Source organism: Eptesicus fuscus, chromosome 2 (genome assembly GCF_027574615.1).
Source record: "Eptesicus fuscus isolate TK198812 chromosome 2, DD_ASM_mEF_20220401, whole genome shotgun sequence".
NCBI classification, from domain to species: Eukaryota; Metazoa; Chordata; class Mammalia; order Chiroptera; family Vespertilionidae; genus Eptesicus; species Eptesicus fuscus.
Window position 1 is genome coordinate 74,177,747 of NC_072474.1, and position 27,658 is coordinate 74,205,404.

At 39.1% G+C, this 27,658-nt stretch overlaps 1 protein-coding gene across 1 annotated transcript; it reads left to right on the forward strand.

Annotated features, from left to right (window-relative positions):
• The first annotated feature begins 7,564 nt into the window (after window positions 1–7,564).
• On the forward strand, window positions 7,565–26,738 carry LOC103303636 (sulfotransferase 1E1). Its single transcript, XM_028137783.2, has 7 exons — window positions 7,565–7,712; window positions 9,065–9,190; window positions 10,919–11,016; window positions 12,488–12,614; window positions 14,266–14,360; window positions 18,452–18,632; window positions 26,618–26,738. Exons 1-7 carry the CDS (start codon window positions 7,565–7,567, stop codon window positions 26,728–26,730), a joined length of 888 nt encoding a protein of 295 aa, XP_027993584.2. The 3' UTR covers window positions 26,731–26,738.
• Window positions 26,739–27,658: the final 920 nt, after the last annotated feature.

Consider the following 27,658-nt stretch of genomic DNA (forward strand, 5'->3'; position numbering starts at 1 on the left):
TAACTTCAGCACAGTGAAATAGGGCCAATTAATAGCTAGTAGAGAGCTTGAAGCTCACTCAAAGGGATATTCAGTCCTACAAGTGTCACTAAAGGCCTTTCAAAGGAAGTGCAATCGAATGAAAACTGAGAGACAAATGAAAACTAATTAGGTTCGGAATTGAGTTGGAGGTATTGATGGAGATGGAGGTATGGTAGCAAGGAAGAATTTTCTCAACTAAAGACAGAGTAGGTATAGAGATGTAAAAAGAAAAGTGTAGGATCCATAGATTTCACAAACCCTTGGCCTTCTATTTTTCTCATCCTTTTATCTAAATTCCAATGGCATTAATGGGTAACTTTAACTGGTAATTCCATACTAAGCTTGGCATTAAGCATGTGATTTAGAGCAGAGAGAGGTGAGATTTTAAAAATAATAATCTAAAGGTGAATGATATTTACATTCTTTCCTTAGCTGTCATCTGTTTTTGATTTTCAGGACTGCTTAAGAGCTGAAAGCAAAGATTTTAGATAGAAGATGTTTTCTAATTGACTTGTTAAGATACAACCAAGCACTACAAAGCCTTCTTTGACAATTCTTAGTAAGTTGAGCTAGGTCTCTGATTCAGGGTCCTTACCGCCCTCCTTTTTCTTCCCTGTCATTTTCTTCTCTCCTCTCACTCCTCCAGCAAGTTTATTCTTTGAAGGTCAACCTTAACCATCTTATTATTCATCAGTGAGTAAGAGGCTTTTTCTTCCCAAGCTGTCGTACATTTTGCTCTAATCTTCTCCCTCATCTTCCCCTTCACTTCCTCTCCCTCCCTCTCCCCAGCCCACTGATTGCTATGGGCAGATCTAGGAATTTGATCCTGAGCCAAGATTGAAAAATAACAGCAGAGGCTTTCCACATCTCTGTATGAATGAGCATGACTGTGTGGGACTGAATGCATTTGCAGGTATGTATTCTATATTTGTGTTACTCCATTGCATCACAGACTCTAGAAAGCCAAGCCCACAAATTAATCTCCACCTCCTTCTCTGGCATTAGGAATAAAAGCTCCTCAGAAACATCCTAGATGCACAACTCATCTTTTTTTTTTTTTTTTTTTGCAGCTTAAGACCTGAATGGGGATTTGAGGAATACTACACTGAATCACTCAGTTTCCTTCACAGGATCATCTGGACAGGTTGTATTTTATTATTATTAACATTTTTATTTAGATTAACATATAGGAAATATAAATGCAAACTGTTTATCACAAAGCTGTTAAAAGGGAAATATAAAATCTTTATCAATACTTTATTCACTTAATAATGTAAAGCATTTACAACCTTTTTAAATCATGTGTGTGTCATTACAAATAACATCTAGCATTTATTGTAATGCTTTTCTGTGTAAAGAGCTTTAACATAAAACTGCAGTATCATAGTTACTTTGTAAATCCTGCTCACTAGACATGTTCTCCATTTTATTGATAAAGAAATACAGCAAGCCAGGTAGAAACAGAGTGAAGACTGACTTTTAGCCTGGAGTTCACTTGCATGAAATCTGTCAGAAGCAGTCTATTATGACCATGGGACTTGCAAACCTTGTTACTATTAAGTGAGAGACAACAGATAAATACAGAAGAAATACAGGTCCTTGGTAAAATACTGACAGGTAGATCATTAGCAGTATAATACCTATTTTATCTAGGAGTCTTTAGTAAAACCTAGAAAGCCCAAAGTGACTTGAACTAACAACTTTAATGAATGGTTTTGAGCATTTGCTTAATGACACAGTGCTGAGGCCCAGGATAAAATTATGTGCAAAAGGATATTCTCAGCTTTTAGCCACTTTACCTAAACCTAGGTAAGTCCAAGATGATGAGGACTAAGTGAGCCTTATGCATATACTCACCATGGTATCCCAGCCCTTGACACTGTGCTTGGGGATGAAGTAGATGCTCACATAGAGAATGTTTTCTGAATGAAAGGCAGATTGGGAGATGGAGAAAGGGAGGACAAATAAAAAAGGAAGAAAGAAAAAAAAGAGACAGAAAAAAAGAAATATAGAAAAAAAGGAGAAAAAATCTTTCTGAATTGAATTTATTAATCAGAGTTTTAACAAGGTTTTGTTGGTGTCTCTAGACAACAGTAACCTATATACTCAGAAAATAAAATTGAGCCTTTCCAACTGAAATATGTCCTTTGAGAAAGAACAGAGCAGATAGACAGTGTGTCCATACATTGTAACATAAGATAATTTACCAAAAAAAAGTTAAACAAAGAAAGAGATGTTATTACATGCCAACTAGTTTAATTCCAAGTCCAAAACTGATCATGAAGGGGCAGCCAAAAGTCAAACAACTCTTTAATGATAAATCAGCTACTCCCAAATGACCAAATGATTATAAGCCAATTCTTTCAAACTTGGCAGAACACCAAGAAAGTTGTTTAGATGAATAAACAAATTAGTAGGCAGGGCAAGTGATGCCTTTTATAAACATTTCTTCTAGTGAAATATCTCATTTCTGAGAGTAAGGGAAGGTTTGGGGAACAAACAGATTTATTAACAAATCTGAATCTACTAAAAATATAATTTTGGTGAGATTACCTCTGATAAACCTGAGAGGGCAGTTTTAAAATAGTTGAGTTTTCCCTTAAGGACTGGGATTATTTTCCCCTTTTGGTAAGAACAACCATGATTAGTGCTGTTCTGTGGTTTTCAAAACACATGATAAGCCATTCTTTGGTTAAAAACCAACAATAGAAAAACTCTTATATTGTGTCTCTCTTCTGTTGTGCAATCTGGGGCCTAAATGAAATGAATGTCATACTGGGTTGTCCCAGAGAACTTTAGACAAGTAAACAGGGACAACATTCACTTTAGACATGCATAGATTGTATCCTCTCCAGGAGAAAACAGATCACTGACTATGAGTTTCTTCAGACAATTTTATATTAATATCCTTGGGAATTTTTAAACAACAAATATTTTTCCTGCTTGGAACAGATATATCATTACTATGTAATGTTACTGAGAGAGTCCAGGGTCTGTTTCACCTACATTATCAATAGATGTGGCATAATAGCAATAAAAACTCATGCTTATTAAGCATTTATAATTGGCCAGGCTTATTCCCTCACTTAATTCCCAATAACTGTTTCAGGTAAGTACAATTATTATCATCCTCAATTGGTAGATGAAAAAATGGAGCATAGTCAAGTTAATTGGCCAGGGTCATACAATTTCAATTAGCAGAGCTAGGATTTAACCCAAGGTGGTCTACTTTAGAACCCATATTCTTAATAGCTATTTTCTCTGCTATCTACACATTAATCATCTAAATTAATGTACATGTATAACCTTTAACACATATGTTTTTCATTATATGAGCATATTTAAGTATTTAAGTAACCATACCAATCATAAGGCAAAAATGTAACACACTTAATTATATAAATAAAAAGGTAATATGCAAATTGCATCACTCCGCTACGCCCACGATTGGGCCAGCTGGAGGCACGGGGGGCAGGACTCAGGGTGGCCGATTGGCTGGCGGTAGGAGCGGGGGGCGGGGACTCACGAGTCCCTGACCCCCGCTTTTACTGCCAGCCTAAACGGCCGGCGCGGAAGGACCCATGGGGCCGGCGGAAGATGCTGGTGGCGGAACTCGGGGTGGCCGATTGCGTGGCTGCCGGCACCAATTTCCACCAGCAGTAGTTTTCCTCTGGCCACCCGCCGATCGGAGCGCCTCCCAATCGGAGTTCCTCTCGGGGTGGCCAATCATGCTGGCGGGAGGTGCTCTGATCGGCGGGTGGCCAGATGAAAACTGCTGCTGGTGGATAACTGGTGCCGGCAGCCAGGTGAAGGAAAAGTCTATTGCACAAAACTTCGTGCAACGGAATAAGCAATAATATCCTATACAGCAATATTTAAAAAGGGGGAAATACAATAGATTTCTTTATCAACAATAAATTACTAGCTGTAAATCAGGAAAAAGCAATAGTTCTCATTGGCAAAATGGATCAAAATAATTAAGATAACCAATCTATACTAATAAGAGCCTAGTGCCATCACGACCTAAACGACCAGAAGGACAACCAGTCACCAGGAAGTACATGGAGCACCTCTGGGTCCCTCCCTCGCGGCCCACAGGCCCCTATCACAGCAAGGTTGGCAGCAGGCAGGTGGGCATGGTGGCAGGGGGGTGCAGCAAGGTCATTAGCCTCCGGGCCGGAGGTCTAATGACCTTGCTGCTGCCGTGGAGGCCCAAAGAGAGGCCCGGAGAGAGAGAGAGAAGGGCAGGGCCTGATCTGCAGCTGCTGTGGAGGTTGCGGATTAGGCCTGGAGATAGGCCCAGAGAGAAAGGCAGCTGTCAGTGGGGCCATTCTGGATTTCCCAGAAGAGCCAATGGCTGCCTAGGAGGCAGAGCTTTTGATGCTTACTGACATAGAAACCAACCAATCAGAACCAAATCTGGGTGAACTTTGAGGAGCCAATGGTTGCCTAAGAGGCGGAGCTTGTGACACTGACTGGCATAGAAACTGGCCAATCAGAACCTAATCTGGGTGAACTGCAAAGGCAGAACATAAGGTGGGGGCTGAAGAGGGGTTTTAAGGGCAACAGCTGTTTGGTGTAAGGTGTAAGAAAGCGGTTCAATTTTTAATAACCGGTTTGGTAGCATAGTGCATATGGCTGGCTATCAGTCCAGATATAAAGATTATGTATTTTTGTCTGCCAAGAGCATCTCCTCCTGCTGAAAAATGTTCCCCCCACCATTTAAGCAATCCTATCCTATATAATCTATCTATACTAATAAAAGGGTAATATGCTAATTAGACTGAGGCGACCGTACATCTTCTGGATATCCGACTTCCTTCCAGACAAAGCCATGGTGGTGGGGGCAGAGGCAGAGGTAGTTAGGGGCGATCAGACTGGCAGAGGAGGGCAGTTAGGGGCGATTAGGCAGGCAGGGGAGAGTAGTCAGGAATGATCAGGTCAGCAAGGGAGAGCAGTTGGGAGCAATCAGGCTGTCAGGGGAGCAGTTAGGGGTGACCAGGCAGGCAGGCAGAGAGGTTAGGGGCAATCAGGCAGGCAGGCAGGCAGGTGAGTGGTTAGGAGCCAGTAGTCCCAGATTGTGAGAGGGATGTCCGATTGGAGAGGGTGCAGGCTGGGCTGAGGGAATCCCCCTTCTGTGCACAAATTTCGTGCACCAGGCCTCTAGTAAATATATAAAATGTGAATATGGAAATTATAAAATATCTATGAAATGCCAATTTAGAAAAAAATATATATATTCTTATAAAAAATTGTAAGTAACTTCCAGTACTGGTGAGGATATGAGAAAATCAGCAATTCCATATGTTGTGCAAATGTGTACAATATTTCAGTGATTTGTTAAAAAATATCAATATCTTACACATGCATAACTTTTATTTTGACAATTCCATTATTACTGCAAAGATAAGTGTGAAAATACATATGCTCAAAGACAGTCATTAAAGTACTACTTATTTCAAAATAATTGGTAAACACAGGAATTTCCATCAGTAAATAATTATATCATCTATATTATATCCATACTATGGACTACTATGTTTCGTTTATAAGACTAAAAACAGAATTTACATATTAACACAAAAATATGTTCACATTATGTAGTTCAGTGAGAAAATAGATTACAAATAAATGTAAAATGTGTTATAAAATCTAGATTTTAATATATATTTAAATATTTGGAAGCATAAATACAATGCTATTAGGAATGGTTATCTCTTAATAGTATAATAAAGAGGGTACTTTTCTCTATGTTGTTTAATTTTTTTCAAAAATTGTGCCCAAAATTACACATTTATATGCACTTGTTTACATGTGTGCATAAATGTGTGTATATTTATTCTTTCTTGTGTAAGACAAATATGGTTGCACCTTCAATAAGTATCATGCAGGACAAACCTAACCTAATTGATAATGATGTCTGCTATTTCATAGAAACGTATGACTTACAAATAAGATTTTAAAATAAAACCTTTTAAGTCTGGCACAACATAAATAAATAGCATTCATTTTCCTTCCTCTGGTGAATATAGAAAGAGGATATATGAACTTTTTACAGGAAGGCCAATGGGAAGGCTATTTTTGTATATTCAGTCAACATTTGGAGAGGTTCTTAACTAGGGCAGTGACCTTAACTATAGAAAATAGAGGAAAATGAGAGAGATAGAATCAATGGGATTTAATATCAGGTGCTGGTAAGGAAGAGTTAGGAGGCAACATTTGAAAGTTTACATCTGTAATGTGTAGCTAGAAATTTAGTGAGGAAGACAGTACAAGAAGAAGACTTCAGTAATAAGTCAATGGTCTAATTATTTGCTTTCATTTGTAGGACACTTATCTTTCTAAAATTTTACCATCAGCTATTTCTTCCTTAGGGCTAATCCATTGTTATAGTATCTACTAATTTCATTTCCTCTCTCATGGATTAGAATTCTCTATGACCGGAAACACATTAGGAGGCTAAAAGAACAACTGCCTTCAAGAGACTCCTGCTATAATACAAACTCTCTGAAAAACACAATAAAAGTTACAGCTGTCATGAATCTATGAGTGTATAACTATCAGGCAGCTTTTGGGCAAGGATGAATAAAAGAGAGGTCTAGAAGGACAAAATTAGTTGAGGTAGTTGAGGTACTATATCAAAAACTCAAAATGGAATAATTTGGGGGCGAAATGGTAATGAAAGAAATTGAAAGTCAGTGAAAGAAAATGTGCTTAATTAACAACTCTGTGATTAACTCTGAACATGAAATGGGTTGTAATGGGGCCGGGAGATGAATTATCAACTGATAACCATTTGGTTTAACCTGATAATTTTTAGACAAGGCACTCAATAGGAGTGTTCACTACTATACTAATGATTAACTGAGAAAAGTAAAGGTAATATCTGTAGGAACCTTCTATACCCTGAAGAATCATGCCTTAAATATCAATTACAGTGTCATTAATTTCATCTCTTTTAAATACACTCACCAAGCATTTGAATTTTTCTATTAAATAAAAAATATTCAGGAACTAAGGAAACTGACTTTGAGATCTGGCAATAGATATCAAATGTGACCATCCACTTTATTGTTATTTAATGTAGACAAAGTTAATCAATTCTTTGCCAAAATATTGTTGTATTTCTGAACCTCTTAGTCTTTTTATATGCCCAGAAATTTTGACAGAAAAATTGAAGGCTCTATTATTTTCATTCATTGTGGAATTTATTATATACAAATATAATGTATAAGTATGATAATATCAATGTATCACATATTTCTACATAGTTTTAAACATTTTACTTTATAATGCTTTGTATTTTACTATTCTTTTATATGTTAGACCTATCTTCTTAAGAGGATTAGAAACTCTTAAAGCACCAAGATGTTGTTATATATTTCTTAAATGCACATTTGCCCCATATGCTCAACAGCTAAGAAATGCTAGATAGACAAGGAAATTTCAATATACAGAGCTACTATTAATGTTAAAACATTATAAAACACTTACAAAGTAAAAAAGATACCTCTTTTTTTTTCTTTCAGTGTACCATTCTGTGATGGCTTCTTCCAAAGGTGATGATTCCGAATTCTTTAGCAGAGTCCATGGAATTCTAATGTATAAAGATTTTGTCAAATATTGGGATGATGTGGAGACATTTCAGGCAAGATCAGATGACACTGTCATTATCACCTTTCCCAAATCTGGTGAGTCTCCCTATGTCTAACTTGTTCTTGTCTCCTAATAATGACAGACTCAGCTTGAATGGTAAGTATTAAGCTGTTTACTTCCTTCACACTCATTCTCCATATTAAATAAGGTCAGATATAGTAGTTTCTATAGACATAGAAAAAGGGCCATATAATATATATATATTCTAAAACCATAATTTATACCTAGAACTTGAGCAGTACTGTTGAAAAATGGGTATTATGGGCTTCTGGTCAAGATGACAGTGTAGATAAAAGTAGTACTTGAAACTTCCCACAATCATATCAAAATTACAACTAAACTACAAAATGGCCATCATTCAGAACCACCTGAAATCTAGCTGAGCAGAAGTTATATAACTAAGGATATAAAGAAAAAGCCACATCGAGACTGATAGGAGTGGTGGTGACCCAGAACGGGCTAATCTCACTCCATTGTTCTATTTACTCTGCCACTAGAGGACTTCTAAAACTCAACCCTCATAAACTTGCTCTTATTTAATGTATGTCAATGCCTTTCTATACTTCAGTATGAATTATTAGGTATTTTATGCTTGCTGTCTGATTGCCACTATGGCTTCATGCCCACTCATCTCTTCAGGTGGACTCTTTGATCTAGGCTTCACAATCTATTTCCAATTCTTTCCCTTACCACTATAATATTCTTAAGTATCTGACCTTGAATTAAAAAATAAAATAAAAAAAGGACAGTTCTCCTGACTGGTAAAATCCTTCCCTACCTCAAAAAACTGGTGAATTTGTTAAATCTAAGCTCAATTATTGAAGGCATTTCTTGACTAAATATCACAGCAGCAGAGTCATACTGAATTAAATGTTCCCCTTTTGCAGTCCTTTAAATCCCTGTGCTCACTGGTATTATAACATCTTAAGAAAAAAAAAAAAACTATTGTAGTTATTGAACATTGTTTCTAAGTCTTCAAAGGGCCTTTGATCACCATTGAATAAAGGGCCAGATTTATTTTTTTTCAATATCCTCTGAACTAAGACAATTTGAAGCATAAAAAACTATCAGTAAGTTTGTGTTTGAAAGCATACTTGGGTGTATCATCTGTCATTCAAGCCTCCTTAGTTTTTAAATGTAAAAATTTAGATCCTAACTGTTATCAGTGTGCACAAAGTCCTGATTCATCATGGACAAATTGGGACTCCTACAACAGGTATGTTTTACTATAATATTCATCTTTATTTATTGAGTCCTGTGGCTATTATGGCACCTTTAAAATAATATTGCATTGGTACCATCCTACTTTATCCAGCTATAAATTCATCACTTCCATCACTAGACCAGCATGGTCAGTGGAAGACTCAGGTTTGTTTAATTTTTACAGGTACAACCTGGCTGAGTGAAATTGTAGACATGATCTTTAAAGATGGTGATGTGGAAAAGTGCAAGAGAGATGCCATTTTTAATCGAATACCTTTCTTGGAATGCAGAAAAGAAGAGATGATGAATGGTAATGTTTAAGTTGATTTTAAAAGCTATACTATACATATCTTTTAAAGTGCGGATGTAGATGATATATGAAAAGAGACTGTAAGCAACAATGGCAATTAATAGTATGTCTTCTACATAGCAAAACATGTAAATTTAAATGAAACTCTTGACAGAGTTTATGCTGTAGCATGTATCTAGAAAAGAGTGAATAGGATAACTCTTATATGTCTCAGTAGAGCCTAGTAATATGTATTTATGTCTCTAAGGGCTAAATGTGGTAATACTTTAAACACTAGAAAAATATACATTTTAAAGGATCTATGCAAAAAGATATTTATCGAAGATTGTTTTAACATTGTAAAATAATTCTTAACCATGTTAGTTAAGAAAAGAATACTTAGAAGTGATATAATCCTATCTAATAAAAGGGTAATATGCAAATTAACCATCACTCTGTCACAAAGATGGCGGCGCCCATAGCCACAAGATGGCAGCACCCAGTCCCCTCAACCCTGTCGGTGTCCCCCAATCCTGGGGGGCAGCTTCTGAGAGCGGGCAGCGTGAGAGGCCTGGCGGAATGCTTGCTTCGTCGCCGCAGCGGTGAGGCAAGCATCCCGCCCTGGCGGTGGAGGGCCTCTGGGGGACAGGAGGGCCAGCCCGCAGCCTCCATGGCCAAGCGCAGGCCTAGAGAGGAGAAAGTGGGCCTGCCTCCCGTGGAAGCAGTGTGGCTGCCAGCAGCATACTGCCATTCCCGCTGGATCCTGTGGAAGCAGCCGGGCAGCCTGCTGAGCGTGATATCGCGCGATGGGCTGCTAGTAACACTATAAAATCATTAAAAATGTTAGGCTATCATATGTTTCTTGACATTGCAGTATCAGTGAAATATATTGAGGAAAAAGGAGAATTAGAAAATATTAAAAAAAATTATGTGTATGTGATATTTGGATGGCTGTGAGTCTGGACATATAGGTAGATATCCTATCTAATAAAGAGGGAATATACTAATTGACCCTCACGCCATCGCAAAGATGGCGGTGCCCACAGCCAATAAGGAGGGAATATGCTAATTGACTGCCATGCCCTCAAAGATAGTGGCGCCTACAGCCACAAGATGGCGGCGTCCAGTCTCCTCAGCCTGCCTCTGGAGTATCCCAGCCTCCTCAGTCCCCCAGCCACCCAGGGTCGGCCCGAGGCACAGGCAAGCCTTGGATGGCGGCTGCCCAGCTGCCCAGGGCCAGCCTGAGGCGCAGGCAAGCCTCGGATGGTGGCTGCCCAGCTGCCCAGGGCTGCCTGAGGCTCAGGTAACCAGGGTCAGCCAAGGCTTGTGCTGCCAGCAATGGCAGCAGCAGAGGTGTGATGGGGTGTCGCCTTCCCCTGATCGCCAGGTCGCCTCCTGCCTCTGAAGGCTCCCGGACTGTGAGAGGGGGTAGGCCAGGATGAGGGACCCCCCCATCCAGTGCATGAATTTTCATGCACTGGGCCTCTAGTATTTGTATAGAAAGCTACTGACCCAAATGTTAAGAATGATTTTTCCAAAGTGATGAGATTTTATTTGATCTTATTTTTTTCTCTATTATTTTCTCTATCTAAAATTCTGTCATAGTTAGTATATACCTTGTATATAATATTATCATTAATAAAAGATAAAATCTTAAAGTTATTTCTATTTTTTAAATATCTATAAGACCATATAAATATTTATAGTTTTTGAAGTTATCTAACCTTTAATTTTTTTTTTATGATCCAGGGGTAAAACAATTAAAAGAGATGGCATCTCCTAGAATTGTGAAGACTCATTTGCCAGCGCAGCTTCTTCCGGCCTCGTTTTGGGAAAAGAACTGTAAGGTAACCAGAGTCAAGTATTCTTAAAACTTTATCCAATTCCAGGAAATTTTAGAATATTACAGTCAGAACTGTGTTGTATACACACTTGTTTATTCTTTCATTGAATCTATAAACATTTAATAAATGTTCAACAGGGTTAATAATAGCTTTGATGAGAAAAGACAATTCACTTTCTGTAATAATTAGAGGTTTTATAGTAGGATCTTAACATTGAGATCCATTTTTCTTAGAATAAAATAGAAGATTTCCTTACAATTGTTTGAAAATGTGAAGACTTGACTAAGATAAGTTAGTGAGCCTAATCATATCTCATAAACCAGGGGTTGGGAACATCTGGCCCAAGGGCCATATAAAGCCCACAAAATTATTTGGTCTGGCTCTACAAAGGCATTAAGGGTAAGTTCATTAAATGTTTGACCAGGCTAATTTTTAAGTTGACAATTTTATATGATGTATTAAATATCCAAATAGTCCTTGGCAGAAAGAAGGTTCCCCATCCCTGCAGGTAGATACATCAAGAAGAGCCTTTCTTCCCTGATGGCATTGCTCAGGAGCCTGAGGGCGGAAGTGGGACACCACAGGGATATGCAGTTTACTTTTGCAGAACCTTTTCAGTAGCAGTGTGTATCAGACCTACCAGAAAGAGACCACACAGATCTGACCCAATTGACTTATTTAGTGGATAGAAATTTAGGTCCAAAATGTTGGTACTTTGTACAAGATGATAGAAATTCTTAGTGCCAGAACTAGCAATTAAAACCGAGGGTCCTGCTGGTTAATTTGCTAGTGTTTCCTCTTTATGTAAAACAGAAACTCAACAAGATGTTGGTGAAGATTACATTTTCGCTGAGGTGAATGTGCATATTGACCCACATGAATGTGATTTTTTTTTTAATGAGCGTGAGTGAATAAAAATAGGACTTTTTTTTTCTTTACTATACAGAATGGTGTACAGTGGTCAGCAAACTGCGGCTCGTGAGCCACATGCGGCTCGCCAGCCGCAGTTTGCCGCTCTGTTGACTAATGAGTTTGCCGACCAAAGATCAGAGGACTTTATTGATGACTGAGTGATTTATCAAATCATTTACTCTCATTGATTTATTCTCAGTGTTGTATTGTGACTGAGCTTCAGTTTAGTTTCTTCACTTATAAATTAAGGAATAATAATTCCTTAAGGAATTAAGGAAAATAATCTATCTGGTCCAATTTATAACAATGGAATTGTGACACTTAAATGAGGTGTTATATGTAAAAATAGCATAAAAGTGAAAAAGTGAGACTTAACATTGAACAACACTGTAAAAGATGCTGTCACTTCAGGCTATTAAAGGACTTTTAAATAACTGTATATACTTTCTAAGTTGAGTATATAATTTGTTATAGTTGAAAACACAAATGCCTTCTTTTTAAATCTTGATGAAACTATATTTAAAATTTTTAGGTATTTTAATATTTGATTTTGCCCTCTTAGATGATCTATCTTTGCCGGAATGCCAAGGACGTGGCTGTTTCTTTTTATTATTTCTTTCAAATGGTAGCTGGTCATCCAAATCCTGGAACTTTTCCAGAGTTTGTGGAAAAATTCATGGATGGAGACGGTAAAAACAGCTTCCTTTCTTTGAATTCTTTCAAAGTAAATGATACAAGACAAATGGCGTCTCTGAGCTAAAATGTTTGTTGTTTTTCCTGGTCTGTTATTTTCCCTGATCCTTAATTAAAACACAGACATTCTAGATGCCCTTGAACTTTAGAGCAAATTTTTAGATGTGGATGGCAAATTGTAGAATATAGAAAGTTCAGTTTCATGCCTAAAAATAAGTATATAGGGGGTGGAGGTAACAATTTTTTTTCTCTAAGATTGAGACTCAGTGTCCAATATTTTCTCTTGTTCTTTTTTATTAGAAAAGTATTTCACAGAATGTTAGTAGCACTCTATTGAACAAGAGGAGGAAGAGAATAGAGGAGAGAGAGTGCCCATTTGTTTCCAAGGAAAATTTCAGGTGTTACATGAGCCACAATTTATAAAGAAGTCTGAATATCTACAGAGTTTTTACGCATTCACTCAGTGTACAGTCTGAATGATTCAACTAGATTTCTCGGAACAGTACAAGAATTACTTGAGCAGTAATTCTGAAAAATGTTGCCTTTTTACTTAACTAGAGACTAAAGTGACTAAGTATTTAGATTTGAGGAAGAAAGTGGTCAAGAGATTCTAGTGTTAACTGAAGAAGGCCATTCTGATTCTGTAGTAATAAGTTGTAAGGAAATGATAACAATGCCACTTTTATACCCATAAAAGCTAATATTGACTCACTAAAAGTAGGATATTTGTGCTTTATTTTTATTATTGTATTTGAGAAATTTTATGCTAATGCATAATGAATAAAATATTTGCCTCAAGATCATTAAAACTAACATTGTAAGGTAGAGAAACATAAAGTTGTATCTCCACAAAAGAGATGAATAAGATAATTATAAATAACATCATATAACTTTACCTGTAAAGAAAAATTGCCAATAGAGTCAAAGAATAGAAGACATATGCAATGATTTAGTGCAAAGCAGAATACTTGGACTCACACATTATTAAATCATTTTGTGAGCTTTTATCTGCTGAAACACTTGTATATATGTGAGAAAAAGATAAGGAAAGAGAAAGGCAGAGATAACATTTGGTCCTATCACATCCTCTCCCAAATCTAATTCTTTTAGAGTGAGAATGACACTAAAGTTTCCCAAGAGAATAGCTCTTATCATAGAAACTGCAAGTACTGTAATAAACTATTACATAGTTACTAGCTTCAGTTGCCAAAGCCAGATTGTAAATGGCAAATTTGAGAACTGGGCTGACTTCTTATTATAAGAACTTTGATAGTTCCACTAACTCAACTCCCTTTACTAACAATCTGATTTTACACACACACACACACACACACACACACGTTTCAAAAATGATCTCATAAAGTATGAATCAAATTGATGAGAGGGGGACTTCCTTCACTTGTTCTCTGTGCCATAAACCATGTCACAATGATGGAAGTTGAGAATATGTTTGCATATATAAATTATTCAACATATTTTGCCTCCTTGTTGCAGGGAAATGTGCTTAAGATGTGAGGCTGGTCTCTAGTTTTCATTTCATGATCATTTATTTATATTTATTTATTGCTACTGTTGTTTAAACACTCATTTTTTAAGCTGTATAGAGATGATACTGTGCTCATATGTTGTCTTTATCTCTAATTTTAGTTCCTTATGGTTCCTGGTATGAACATGTAAAATCTTGGTGGGAACTGAGAAAGAATCCACATTTGCTATTTCTTTTCTATGAAGACATGAAGGAGGTGAGAAACTTAAAACAAATGGACAACTTAGTAATTTCTAAAATGTTAGCATTTGGCAATACTCTAGATACAAAGGTATACCTCTAAATAAATGATGCTGTAACCTCCAAAAGTGACAATTATCCAGGTACATTAACACAGATTTAAAGTTAGTAAATACAGTAGGTCCTCAGGTTACGCCGGAGATCCGCGCGATTTTCGCCATAAGTCGGAACCCACCTGCACAAGCATCTACATCACTCACATGGAGCACATACACAGCAGTAATGAAGTGAGACAGTACAAAAATTTAAAAGAAAGATAACAATTCCTGACCTTTACTTGTGGCAAATAAATAATAAAAAACATAAAGCACATCTGTACATACATCAAAATGACAGAACTTTTTTAAAATAAATACTGTAAATTGGAGATGGCGACCTAATCATGAAATGATGTACATTGAGTCCAATGTAACCCGAGGACTTCCTGTACAAATTTCCTGTAAATGAATGCATATGAGAGAGTTAAGAGAATGCTGAGAACAGCAATTTACAAAAATCTGATGACCTCAAAATTTCCTTATAACCTAGTTTTTCTCTAGCTTCATTAGTAATCAGGATAATTCCAAATAAAAAATCACTGTGAGATATTATCCCATACCCACCAGACTGACAACAATGAAAAAGTCTAATAATAATAAATTTAGTCAGGATATGGATCAGTGAGAAGTAACATACTGCTGATGGTAGTGTAAAAGATACACAACGGAAACAACTTGTCACTATCTACAAAGGGAAAAACATGAACGGAACTGAAGACCCAGGAATTCCACTAGTAGATATATATTCTTGAGGAACTGTATATGTACAACAATCCTCATAGCAGCAGTCTCCATACCATAAACATTGGAAACAACCCAAATACACATATAAGTAATAACCAATACATGTCATTTAATTCAAATTGGAAGGGTCAAGGACCTCATCCTAAAGAAGGTGATACATAAGCTGGTTTAATAGGCAGGCTATAATTTGTAGAACAGAGAATCTGAGAACAGCATTCTATGTACAGAAAATCACATGCCAAAATAAACATTATGGCTTATGTTGAAAATAGTTGCATTGAGTGATGTAGCTGGATAATATGGTACGCAATAGTAGTGACATACATAGAGATGGGGATGTTTGTAGTTATGGTTCAGATATAACATCTAATGTTCCATGTTGAATATTTGACTTTTTACACATTTTCTTAACCTGTCTGGTTCCTTTGCTTTTCACTAGTTACACCAATAAATTAAGAGAAAAATGAAAGTTTTCTTTTTGCACATTTTCAACCCAAAGCTTTATCTGTCACAGTAGACTGTACTATTTTATAGTGTATGTTAATATTAATAGATATTTATTGAGTGCATTGAGGACTACAAAAAGTATTGTACAACATCATCTCACTTAGTGTTTTAACAATCTTTAAATTATCTATTTTTAATTTATATTTATTGATTTCTGAGACGAAGGGAGAGGGAGAGAGAGATAGAAACATCAGTAATAAGAGACAACCATTCATCAACTGCCTCCCACATGCTTCCCACTGGAGATCAAGCCTGCAACCCAGGCATATGCCCTGACCTGGAATCGAACCTTGATCTCCTGGTTCATAGGTCAAAGTTCAACTACTGAGCCACCCGAGTTGGACAAAGTATCTATTTTTTAAAAAATACGTTATTAAAATATAGTTGGCATACTAGATGATATTAGTTTCAGGTATACAACACAGTGATTTGACATTTATATAATTTATGATGTGATCACCACAATAAGTCTAATAACCATCTGTTACCATGCAACATTATAATGGTACTAGGGGCCCAGTGTACGAATTCATGCACCTTGAAAGGAACTGTGGGCCTTGAGGCTGCAGTGGGCACAGGGGTGGGTCTTGGCCCATCCTCTGCACCACCACCCAGCCCCTCCTGCCATGGCCTCCAGTCCCCTCTCTGCTGGCAGCTCCCCTCCTGCTGCCGCTGCTCCCATGTGCTGATGGCGCCAGCCCTGCTCGCACTCGCTGATGGCACGGAGCAATTGAGGCCAGTGCCAGCAGCAGGTGCAAGCGTGGCCAGCACCATCAGTGGGTGTGAGTGGCAGCTGCTGCCCCGATCACCCCTCAGGAGCAGGGGGAGGTGGAGAAGCCCTCAGGGGCAATCGGGGCTGGCAGCTGCTGCTTGCACCCGCTGATGGTGCCAAGCGATTGGGACCAGCACCAGGTTCTGGCAGCAGGTGTGAGTGGTGGCTCCGGCACTGGAAGTGGGTGTGAGCAGCAGCTCCAGCACCGGCAGTGAGTGTGAGCGGGGCCAGCACTGGCAGCAGGTGTGAGCACCCATGGGACCGCAGTGCGGGAGCAAAGAATTTTCAGTAACCACCAGAGGCTCACCCTGATGACAGCGACCGGTGCCTCACCTTGGTCTGGCGTCCCCACTCACCTGCTCCACCATCCTGCCACGCCTGACACCCACTATGTCCTGCTCTTTGCCACCTGCTGCCGATGCCCACCATGTTCTGCACATGCCCCCTGGTGGTCAGTGCATGTCATAGGGACCAGTTGTTCGGTTGTTCAGTTGTTCCACTGTTTGGTCTATTGATTTGGTCTATTTATTTTAATAATAATAAAATATTAGCCTTTTATTATATAGGATTATTGGCTATTTTCTCTGTGCTGTACATTACACGCCCATGGCTTATTTATTTTATAACTGGAAGTTTGTACCTCTTATTCCTCCTCACCTTTTTTACCTGTCCCCCCACTCTCCTCACCTCTGGCATCCATTAGTTTGTTCTCTGTATCTATGAGTCTATTTCTGTTTTGTTTTGTTTGCTCATTTGTCCTGTGTTGTTTTTTTTAGATACCACATATAAGTGAAATCATACAGTATTTGTCTTTCTCTGACTTATTTCACTTAGCATAATACCCTCTAGGTCCATTCATGTTGTTGCCAATGGTGAAATTTATTTATTTATTTTTTTATTGCTGAGTAATGTATAAATCACATCTTTTTAACCCATTTGTCTGTCCGTGAACTCTTAGGTTGCTTCCATATCTTGGCTATTGTAAATAATGCTGCAATGAACATAGGAGTGCATACATTTTTTTGAGTTAGTGCTTTTATATTATTCAGATAAATATATAGAAGTGGTCATATGGTAGTTTTTTTCTAAAATTTTTGAGGACCCTCATAGTGATTGCATCAATTTATATTCCCACCAGCAATGCACAAGGGTTCCCTTTTCTCCACATCCTTGCCAAACTTATTTGTTGACTTTTTCATAATGGCCATTCTGACAGGTAGAAGGTGATATCTCACTGTGTCATTGTGGTTTTTATTTGCATTTTTTCTGATGATTAATGATGTTTAGCATCTTTTCATGTCTGTTTGCCATCAATATGTTTTCTTTGAGGAAATTTCTATTCATCCTTTGCCCAGGTTTAATCGTGTGTTTTTTTATATTAAGTTGTCTGAGTTTCTTATATATTTTAGATATTAACCCCTATTGGATATATTATTCACAAATATGTCCTCCCATTCAGTAGGTTGTCTTTTAATTTTGTTCATGGTTTCCTTTACTGTGCAGAAGCTTTTAAGTTTGGTGTAGTACCATTTGTTTATTTTTGATGTAGTACCATTTGTTTATTTTTGCTTTTGTTGCCCTTGCCTGAGATAATATCCAATATTATATTGCTAAGATGAATGTCAAAAAAGCTTACTAACTGTATTTCCTCCTAGAAGTTTTATGGTTTCAGATCATACAGTTAAGTAAATCATAAATTTGAGTTTATTTTTGTAGATGGTGTAATAAAGTGGTATTTTGAATGTGGTATGTAAGAATGTACATGGTATAAAGTACCTTTTATGTACATTTTATGGCTGAGGAAAATTGTGTTTAGAGAAGTTTAAAATACTGCTATAGGAAGCATTTTTCCTCATTAGAAGTCCAATTCCAATATCAGTGGGGAGAGGGGATTTCCCTCTCTCTCTCTCTCTCTCTCTCTTTATTCCAAATAGTAATGCATTCAATTTTAGTAATTGAGACTTCAAAATATTTTTTTCTTCCTAGGATATCAGAAGAGAGGTGATAAAAGTGATACAATTTCTGGGAAGGGAGTCATCAAAGGAGCTTGTGGACAAGATTGTTCAACACACTTCATTCCAAGAGATGAAAAACAATCCATCTACCAATTACACTTTACTACCAGATGAAATCATGAACCAAAAAATATCTCCCTTCATGAGAAAGGGTGAGATGGTCTATTACCTCTATTACTTTAGGAGATCACAAGTTGAAATAGTTATAGGCAAAAACCTATGAAGGCCTATTCATATCTGTGGACTCAGCTTGTTTTCTGCAGAGCTGTTTCACATATGAAAACTCTCTTTATTGTGTTACCAGTGTTCAGAGACATGAAACACTAGTTCTACTACAAATAAATTGCTATTACTTATTGGTTATTTAGTACTAGATGCCCAGTGCACGAAATTTGTGCACTTGGCAGGGGGGTGGTGTGTGTCCCTCAGCCCAGCCTGCCCCCTCTCACAGTCCAGGTGGTCAGTGCGCATCATAGCGACTGGTCGTTCCACTATTCGGTTGATTTGCATATTAGCCTTTTATTATATAGGATATGCAGCATAATATAATAAGAATTCCCAGCACTCAGTACAGCCTCAGCCCCAGCACTAATACCCTCTACTACCTACTGTTTACAAGGCCTGGGAGTCTTGGTGCTATACCATGTAATTTATGTAAACACATATACATTTAAAATTCTAATTATCTTTAAATTTTTACTAGAGACTCTGGAGAGAGCTTCTGTTATTATCTCATTTTAAGATGATGAAGCAAGCTTACAATAATTAGTCAGCTTTTCCTTGACCAAGAGGCAGACATTTTCAAAACTAAGTGGCAAATATCCAAATTCACCAAATTGTATGTACAGTATATATGTACAGTTCTTTATATATATATTAACTAGAAGCCCAGTGCACAAATTCATGCATGGGTGGGGTCCCTTGGCCTCGCCAGCAATCCAGCCAATCAGGGCCTTCTGGCCAGGGAGAGGAACCACAGGAGATTGGCCAACCAAGGGTGGTTGGCCGACCAAGGGCGGTTGGCTGCGGAAGCATCTGCTCCCTGGTGGTCAGTGTGTCGTTATAGTGACTGGTTGACTGGTCATTCATGCTTAGGCTTTTATATATATAGATTATCTTATCTAATAAAACAGTAATATGCAAATTGACCGCACCTCCGCTACACCCATAAGCCACGCCCACCAGCCACGCCCACCAGCCACGCCCACCAGCCACGCCCACCAGCCAATCAGAAGCAAATATACGTTAAACCAGCAAAGATGGCGGGGGGAGAGGGGAGCACCCATGCCAGTGAGATCCAAGCCATGATGGTGGACTGGGGCAGGCGGTTAGCGCTGGCAGCCGGCTGACCAGGTCTGCCATCACCAATCGCAGACCGGGGCAGCCGCCTGCACAGGTCCGCCATGACCGATCACAGACCGGGCCAGCCGCCTGCACAGGTCCGCCATCACCGATCGCAGACCGGGGCAGGCGGCGTGGGTTGAAGCCCGCAGCCGGCTGCCCAGGTCCGCCATGACCGATCGCGGACAGGGGCAGGCGGCGTGGGTTGAAGCCCGCAGCCGCCTGCCCTGGTCCGCCATGACCGATCGCGGACAGGGGCAGGCGGCGTGGGTTGAAGCCCGCAGCCGCCTGCCCAGGTCTGCCATGACCGATCGCAGACCGGGGCAGCCGCCTGCACAGGTCCGCCATGACCGATCGCAGACCGAGGCAGGCGGCGTGGGTTGAAGCCCGCAGCCGCCTGCACAGGTCCGCCATGACCGATCGCAAACCGGGGCAGGCGGCGTGGGTTGAAGCCCGCAGCCGGCTGCACAGGTCCGCCATGACCGATCGCGGACCGGGGCAGGCGGCGTGGGTTGAAGCCCGCAGCCGCCTGCCCAGGTCCGCCATGACCGATCGCAGACCGGGGCAGCCGCCTGCACAGGTCCGCCATGACCGATCGCAGACCGGGGCAGGCGGCGTGGGTTGAAGCCCGCAGCCGCCTGCCCAGGTCCGCCATGACCGATCGCAGACCAGGGCAGGCGACTTGGGTTGAAGCCCGCAGCCGGCTGCCCAGGTCCGCCATGACCGGGCAGCCGCCTGCACAGGTCCGCCATGACCGATCGCAGACCGGGGCAGGCGGCGTGGGTTGAAGCCCGCAGCCGGCTGCCCAGGTCCGCCATGACCGATCGGGTTGAAGCCCGCAGCCGCCTGCCCCGGTCCGCCATGACCGATCGCGGACCGGGGCAGGCGGCGTGGGTTGAAGCCCGCAGCCGCCTGCCCCGGTCCGCCATGTCCGATCGCGGACCGGGGCAGGCGGCGTGGGTTGAAGCCCGCAGCCGCCTGCCCAGGTCCGCCATGACCGATCGCAGACCCGGGCGGGCGGCGTGGGTTGAAGCCCGCAGCCGGCTGCCCCGGTCCGCCATCACCAATCGCGGACCAGGGCAGGTGGTGTGGGTTAAGGCCTGCAGCTGCCTGCCCAGATCCACGATCAGGGATCACGGACCAGGGCAGCTGCCTGCCCAGGTCCATCACCGATCACGGACCAGGGCAGGCAGCATGGGTTAATGCCCGCAGCCGGCTGGCCAGGTCCGCCATCACCGATCTCCGACCAGGGCAGGCGGTGTGGGTTAGCGCCCGCAGCCGCCTGACCAGGTCCACGATCAAGGATCACGGACCAGGGCAGCTGCCTGCCCAGGTCCATCACCGATCTCGGACCAGGGCAGGCGGTGTGGGTTAGCGCCCGCAGCTGCCTGACCAGGTCTGTGATAAGGGCTTCAAGTCAGCCATCGCCAGTGGCAGCTGACTCAAAGCCCCTATCAGGGATCATGGACCAGGGCAGGCAGCGTGGGTTAATGCCTGCAGCAGGCTGCCCAGGTCCACGATCACGGATCCAGGTGGCGTGGGTTAGCACCCACAGCCATCTGACCAGGTCCACGATCACGGATCACGGACCAGGGCAGGCGGCATGGGTTAGCACCCCCAGCCGCCTGCCTAGGTCCCCGATCGCGGATCCAGGTGGCATGGGTTAGCACCCACAGCCATCTGACCAGGTCCCCGATAGGGACTTGGAGTCTAGCATAATGAAAAGAATGTTCAGCAAAAGCAGGAGACAAGGTTTCATAAGTTCTCCCCCAGGTCACCACTGTTCTCTTATACATTTTAATTATCCCAGACTTTGCATGATGGGATTTGAATTATGCCTGATAGAGATTACATGGCATGAATTGTAGGCTCATTCTTTCTTTTTGTGGTTGCCTGACTGAGAAAGGCCTTGGAATGAGAGAAGGCACTTTTATTCTCCTTTTTCATTCTTTAGAGGCTGAGGAATTACAGTTATATGAAGAACTTAGTGAGAGATTGAAAGTCTCATGCTGTATTTTTCTGTAAGTTTTATCATGTGGACTATCAAAAACTTGGTGGGATCCTTTTCAAGAGGTGTTACAAAAATTATGTTGGAATTAACATACAAGAGTAAAAGGAGAGAAGTGAGTGGTGGGTAAAGGAAAGAACTTTGTCCTAGAAACCAAATAGAAGCCACATAAACCTTCAGATTCTTACTCATTGTGCTTTGGAGATATTAAAGGATAATTTTTTAAAAAGTTAAAATCATGACTTATAATCTGTATAGATAAAAGGCTAAGTGACCGACATTTGTCCATCCGTCCGACCAACTGGTACATATGACGCACTGGAAATATAAAAATAAACTTTGACTCGCACAGGTGCCATACATATAAAGCTCTCGCTGGCGCTAATTTGAATGTTGCATTTGGTGGGAAAGTTCTTTTCAGAGGGGATTTTTGTGTTGCCATGCTATATGATTAGCCATAGTACAAATAAGTTTTAAAGTACTGTAGTGTTTGGGGATGTTTCAGACAGTTGTCTCTTAAAACAAATATGAGATCAGAGGATTCTGCTTATAGTGAATGGTTAGTAAAACTTGGAGATGGCAAACTTGATAGCAATTTTCATTTAGGAATGGATATTATTGAAATTCCCCATGAAATGATTTTTAATGGATCTATTATTTAAGCCATCTTTGGAAATAGTATATCTATAGATAATATTAAAAATATATCTAAACATGCAATTCTTTGTTCAAAAAATGAGCACGTTCAAAAATTAAATGAAGAAATTTTGGATATACTTGATAGAGATTTTCACGCCTATTTGAGTGGTGATTCCATTGACTCAACAGATGATGCTGAAAAGGAAAATTTTCCTATTGAATTTCTTAATAGTATTACTCCTTCTGGAATGCCATGTCATAAATTAAAATTGAAAGTGGGTGCAATCATCATGCTATTGAGAAATCTTAACAGTAAATGGGGTCTTTGTAATGGTACCAGATTTATTATCAAAAGATTGCAACCTAACATTATCAAAGCTGAAATATTAACAGGATCTGCAGAGGGAGAGATTGTTCTGATTCCAAGAATTGATTTGTCCCCATCTGACACTGGCCACCCATTTAAATTAATTCGAAGATATTTTCCTGTTATGCCAGCATTTGTGATGACTATTAATAAATCACAAGGACAAACTCTAGACAGAGTAGGGATATTCCTACCTGAACCCATTTTTGGACATGGTCAGTTATATGTTGCTTTCTCTCTCACTTTTTTTTAAAGCATTTTTAAAAAATATTTTATTGATTTTTTTTAACAGAGAAGAAGGGAGAGGGATAGATAGTTAGGAACATCGATGAGAGAGAAATATCGATCAGCTGCCTCCTGCACAGCTCCTACGGGGGATGTGCCCGCAACCAAGGTACATGCCCTTGACCAAAATCGAATCTGGAATCTTTCAGTCCACAGGGCGATGCTCTATCCACTGAGCCAAACCAGTTACGGCTGTTGCTTTCTCTTGAGTTCAAAGAGCATGTTACGTTAAAGTTAAAGCTGTAAATACTTTATCTCAAGGGAAATTAGTCAAGCACTCTGAAAGTGTTTTTACTCTTAATGTGGTATACAGGAAGATATTAGAATAAGTTTAATCACTTTATCAATCATTATTTGCATCAATGTTGTTTTTATATTACGAGTTTGTTATTGTTATATCAGTTTGTTATTGTTTACTTATTAATAAATTTATGTATTATTTTCATATACATTGTACTCATTTCCTTTTATCTCTCACACTTTTATTATAGAGAAAGGGCAAATAGCAATATTAAAATATTTCATCTAATTAATTCCCTTTCAATGTGCACGAATTTCGTGCACCGGGCTACTAGTAGCTCAATAACACTGTTTAAAAAAGACTAAGTTTCAAAATCCTTAGTAGCAAATATGGCTGTTTGGAAAAAACATCAAAATAACAAAGAAGTGACATTCTATTGAGAGGAGGCATGGTCTGATGAGATACATACCGTTTATAAAGCAAAAACACATGTGGGATATGCAGAGTATTGGCACATCTGGACTTACTGGTATGTGAAAAAAAACATGCAGGTTTTGGCGTTTTGTTTTGTTTTAGAAGCAGAATAGAAAAAAAATCTTGCTTTTTGAACTAAATTGCCAGTGAAAAGGTGAGGACATTTTTTAAATAATAGGAATAATAAACCTGCCACTGGGTGAAAACAGGGAGCCCCTGAAAAAAGATACTTTAACAATCCACTTCTCAGATTATCTCACTCTTTTTTCCCACAATATCCATATATTTTTCAAGAAATATATTTTTATTGATTTCAGAGAGAAAGGGAAGGGGGAGAGAGATAGAAACATCAATGATGAGAGCGACTCATCAGTTGGCTACCTCCAGCATGTCCCCCACTGGGAATTGAGACCACAACCCGGAAACATGCCCTGACCTGGAATCGAATCCTGGTTCATAGGTCAATGCCCTAACCAGAATACATATATCCTAACTTTTGCTTTTTGGGTTATTTCATTGGGAAAGTTGAGAGCTTCTTGAGCTAAGGTGGAAAGTGAACTGTTGACATTTAAAATACAGGGTGACTTCCTCTTCCAGAAGAGGGCTGGATGTGATGGAAAGCAAAAGAGAAGGGCCTTCTAGACTATTGTGATAACTCAGGTGGGAAACGCTGAGGAGCTCCAATGTCAGTGGCAGCAGAAATGGAGAAAAGGAAATGAGTCTGAAGAAAAGTCTGAATATGAATAAAGAATGAGATGTAAGATTGAGGGGACAAGTTCCAAGTTTATGTTTTGGATAACTGGTGCTGCCATTAATCAGGTTATAAAAAAGAAAACTCGCCCTAACCGGTTTGGCTCAGTGGATAGAGCGTCGGCCTGCGGACTCAAGGGTCCCAGGTTTGATTCTGGTCAACGGTATGTACCTTGGTTGCGGGCACATACCCAGTAGGGAGTGTGCAGGAGGCAGCTGATTGATGTTTCTCTCTCATCAATATTTCTAATTCTCTATCCTTCTCCCTTCCTCTCTGTAAAAAATCCATTAAATATATTAAAAAAAAAAACAACTAACTCAATTTGGTGGGGAACAAAATGAATTAATTTGTGAACTAGTTAAATTTGGTATACTTGTATAGAATTCAGGTGGCAATTGGATATGAAAATATAAAGCTGAATTTAAGTGTTATCAGCATGAACATGATATTTAATATATTTAAGGTGACCAGACATCCCGCTTTTGGTGGGACAGTCCCGATTTTTAACAATTTGTCCCGCATCCCATGGCATTTTAAAGAAGTCCCGATTTTTGGAAAGAATGCACGACAAGCTAGGGAACGGCGGGAGAACTGAAAGGGAATGTATGGTTTTTGGAGGCCATGTGGCTATTTAGCCAGGATATGAGTTTTATGTTATTTTTGTTAATTTTATAATGTTAAATTTTAATAATAACAAATAATTGTTGAGAACTGATTATCGAGAACTGCTTATCAAAGTTCGCATTGTTGATCAGTTGTTAGAATTCGACCACCATTGTTTGGACTTAATGAACAATGGCATTTTTTGGGATTGGCAACGACGAAAACATTTTGTAACTGTCTCTCAGACGATACACATCGTACTGCGTGCTAGTAAGCTAGTTAAACAAGTGATGTCATTACAAATCAGCTATTCAGATAATTTAGGTAAGTAATTTATTTATTTATTTCATAACTACATAAATTTTCTTGAATTTAGCAGACAGTACTCGTATTATTTATATTTTATAGTGGTGGCAAAAAGTCTAGCGCCGGCCTTGAAAGTGACACTTATGACTTACATTATGGCAAATTCAGAGAAAAATAATACAAGTTAGTATTGTTATTATTTAGAAAGAAATATAGGATTAAAATAATTTTTAAAATATTGTTACTTTATAACAATCAAATTAATTTAATTTATAAACTAATAATAAAATATGTTCATGTAATTATGTTCCTACTTACTGTGTTTTTGAGCAATATGTATATAATAATTTATAATATAATTTTAAATTATTTTTTTTAGATTTTTAACATAATGAGTAAGAAAAGAGGATGCAAATTCAACGATGATCTAAGAAGTGAATTTCCTTTTATTAAAAAAACCAAAAGCGATTACAATATAGACCAAATTTTTAAACAAGAACCGCCCCCTCCCCCCCCCCCGGCCGAAACCAGTTTGGCTCAGTGGATAGAGCATCGGCCTGCAGACTCAAGGGTCCCAGGTCCCAGGTTCGATTCTGGTCAAGGGCATGTACCTTGGTTTCAGGCACATCCCCAGTAGGGGGTATACAAGAGGCAGCTGATCGATGTTTCTCTCTCATCAATGTTTCTAACTCTCTATCCCTCTCTCTTCCTCTCTGTAAAAAATCAATACAATATATTAAAAAAAAAAGAACCCCTCCCGCCTCTCCCCCCCAGTCAATGGTGTCCCACTTTACCAATGTTAAAATCTGGTCACCTTAAATATATTGGGCATGTGTAAAACATGGATGTCATATTAAGAGGAAGCCCCAACATTGGAGAGGAAATTAGAGAAAAAAAGTTCAATGAGGTAGCATTAGCGGGAAGAGTCAGAGAAATAAATTTGCTGTTTGTTGTTGCTGTTGTTTTAACAATCACAACAAATCCTTTGCAAGCTCAAAAATGTATATTATTTATGGCATATATTATTATTTTAATCAAGGTGTTAATGAAAGTGATGAATATTAGAAAACTTCATGATTCCGGCTTGAAGACATAATACTGTTTTTTTTTCTTTTGTTACAGGGATTATAGGAGACTGGAAGAATCACTTTACAGAGGCCCTAAGTAAGAAATTTGATATGCACTATGAGCAGCAAATGAAGGGGACTACACTGAAATTACGAACTGAGATCTAAGAAAGGCTTTTCTAATGTATCGAGGTTACAGCTTTTCTTATTTTAGATTGGCAGAGAAGGAGCCATGTGAAAGGTTATATGATCAGGTTCACATGGTTATTGAGATCTCAATATACAGAGACAAGAATGATTTTTTGCCTGATATTACCTTTTTATTTTGTTTTTTATTCTTTTCTCCTCCTCCTTTTTCTTCTTTTTACAAATATTACACAAAGCTATAATCTATGGCAGTGATATAGAAACACACAGATAGTTTAACTTAGGAATACATTAAAAATAAACAAGCATTCCAAATTATTTTCATGCGCCCCCCTTTCTCCCCCCCACTCCCCACTTAGTAGTATATTTCGTATTTACATGAACTTTGAAAACCATGGAAGATATAACTAAAATCAACAAATAAAATTGGGGGCGCAATTATACTAGTACCTATTATGTAGTTCCTGATTTTTTTCACTTTCTACAAAATACTTAATTTGAAATTTACTTTAATATAATATAAATTTTGGCTATAACAGAATTATTCAGATGTCTATCAATACTCCCAATGTGTGTTATTTATACTTGAAAGTCATATATAAAATGTAATGAATTTGCATTCTGTAAACTAAAGTTTTACAAAATGTGATATTTGCCAATAAAACAAAACAAAAGGAATCGAAGAAAGGTTATTGTTTTTTATATAAACTGCTGTTTTGGCTTGTCTCCTATTTTTCTGCATTCTATTGATGATTATTTTTCCTATACTACATTGTTCCATTTCTCCAAATCAGAAGACACACAAGATTATAAAAAATTCACTATGGGCCTCTAGTATACTATTGCATCCTTAATTCCTAACCTGCAAGGTCAGATCTAAGGAGAGTTAAGTATGGCTTGCTTTCTTACTATTTAAAGAAGAGTATAGGGATTTCTGAGCATGGTATAA

Excerpts from the sequence above, each read along its gene's own strand:
- LOC103303636 (XM_028137783.2), top strand. The coding sequence starts at position 7,565 with ATGGCTTCTTCCAAAGGTGATGATTCCGAATTCTTTAGCAGAGTCCAT. Across the intron at positions 7,713-9,064 it reads TATCACCTTTCCCAAATCTG|GTACAACCTGGCTGAGTGAA; the intron begins GTGAGTCTCCCT and ends TAATTTTTACAG. Across the intron at positions 11,017-12,487 it reads TTTGGGAAAAGAACTGTAAG|ATGATCTATCTTTGCCGGAA; the intron begins GTAACCAGAGTC and ends TTGCCCTCTTAG.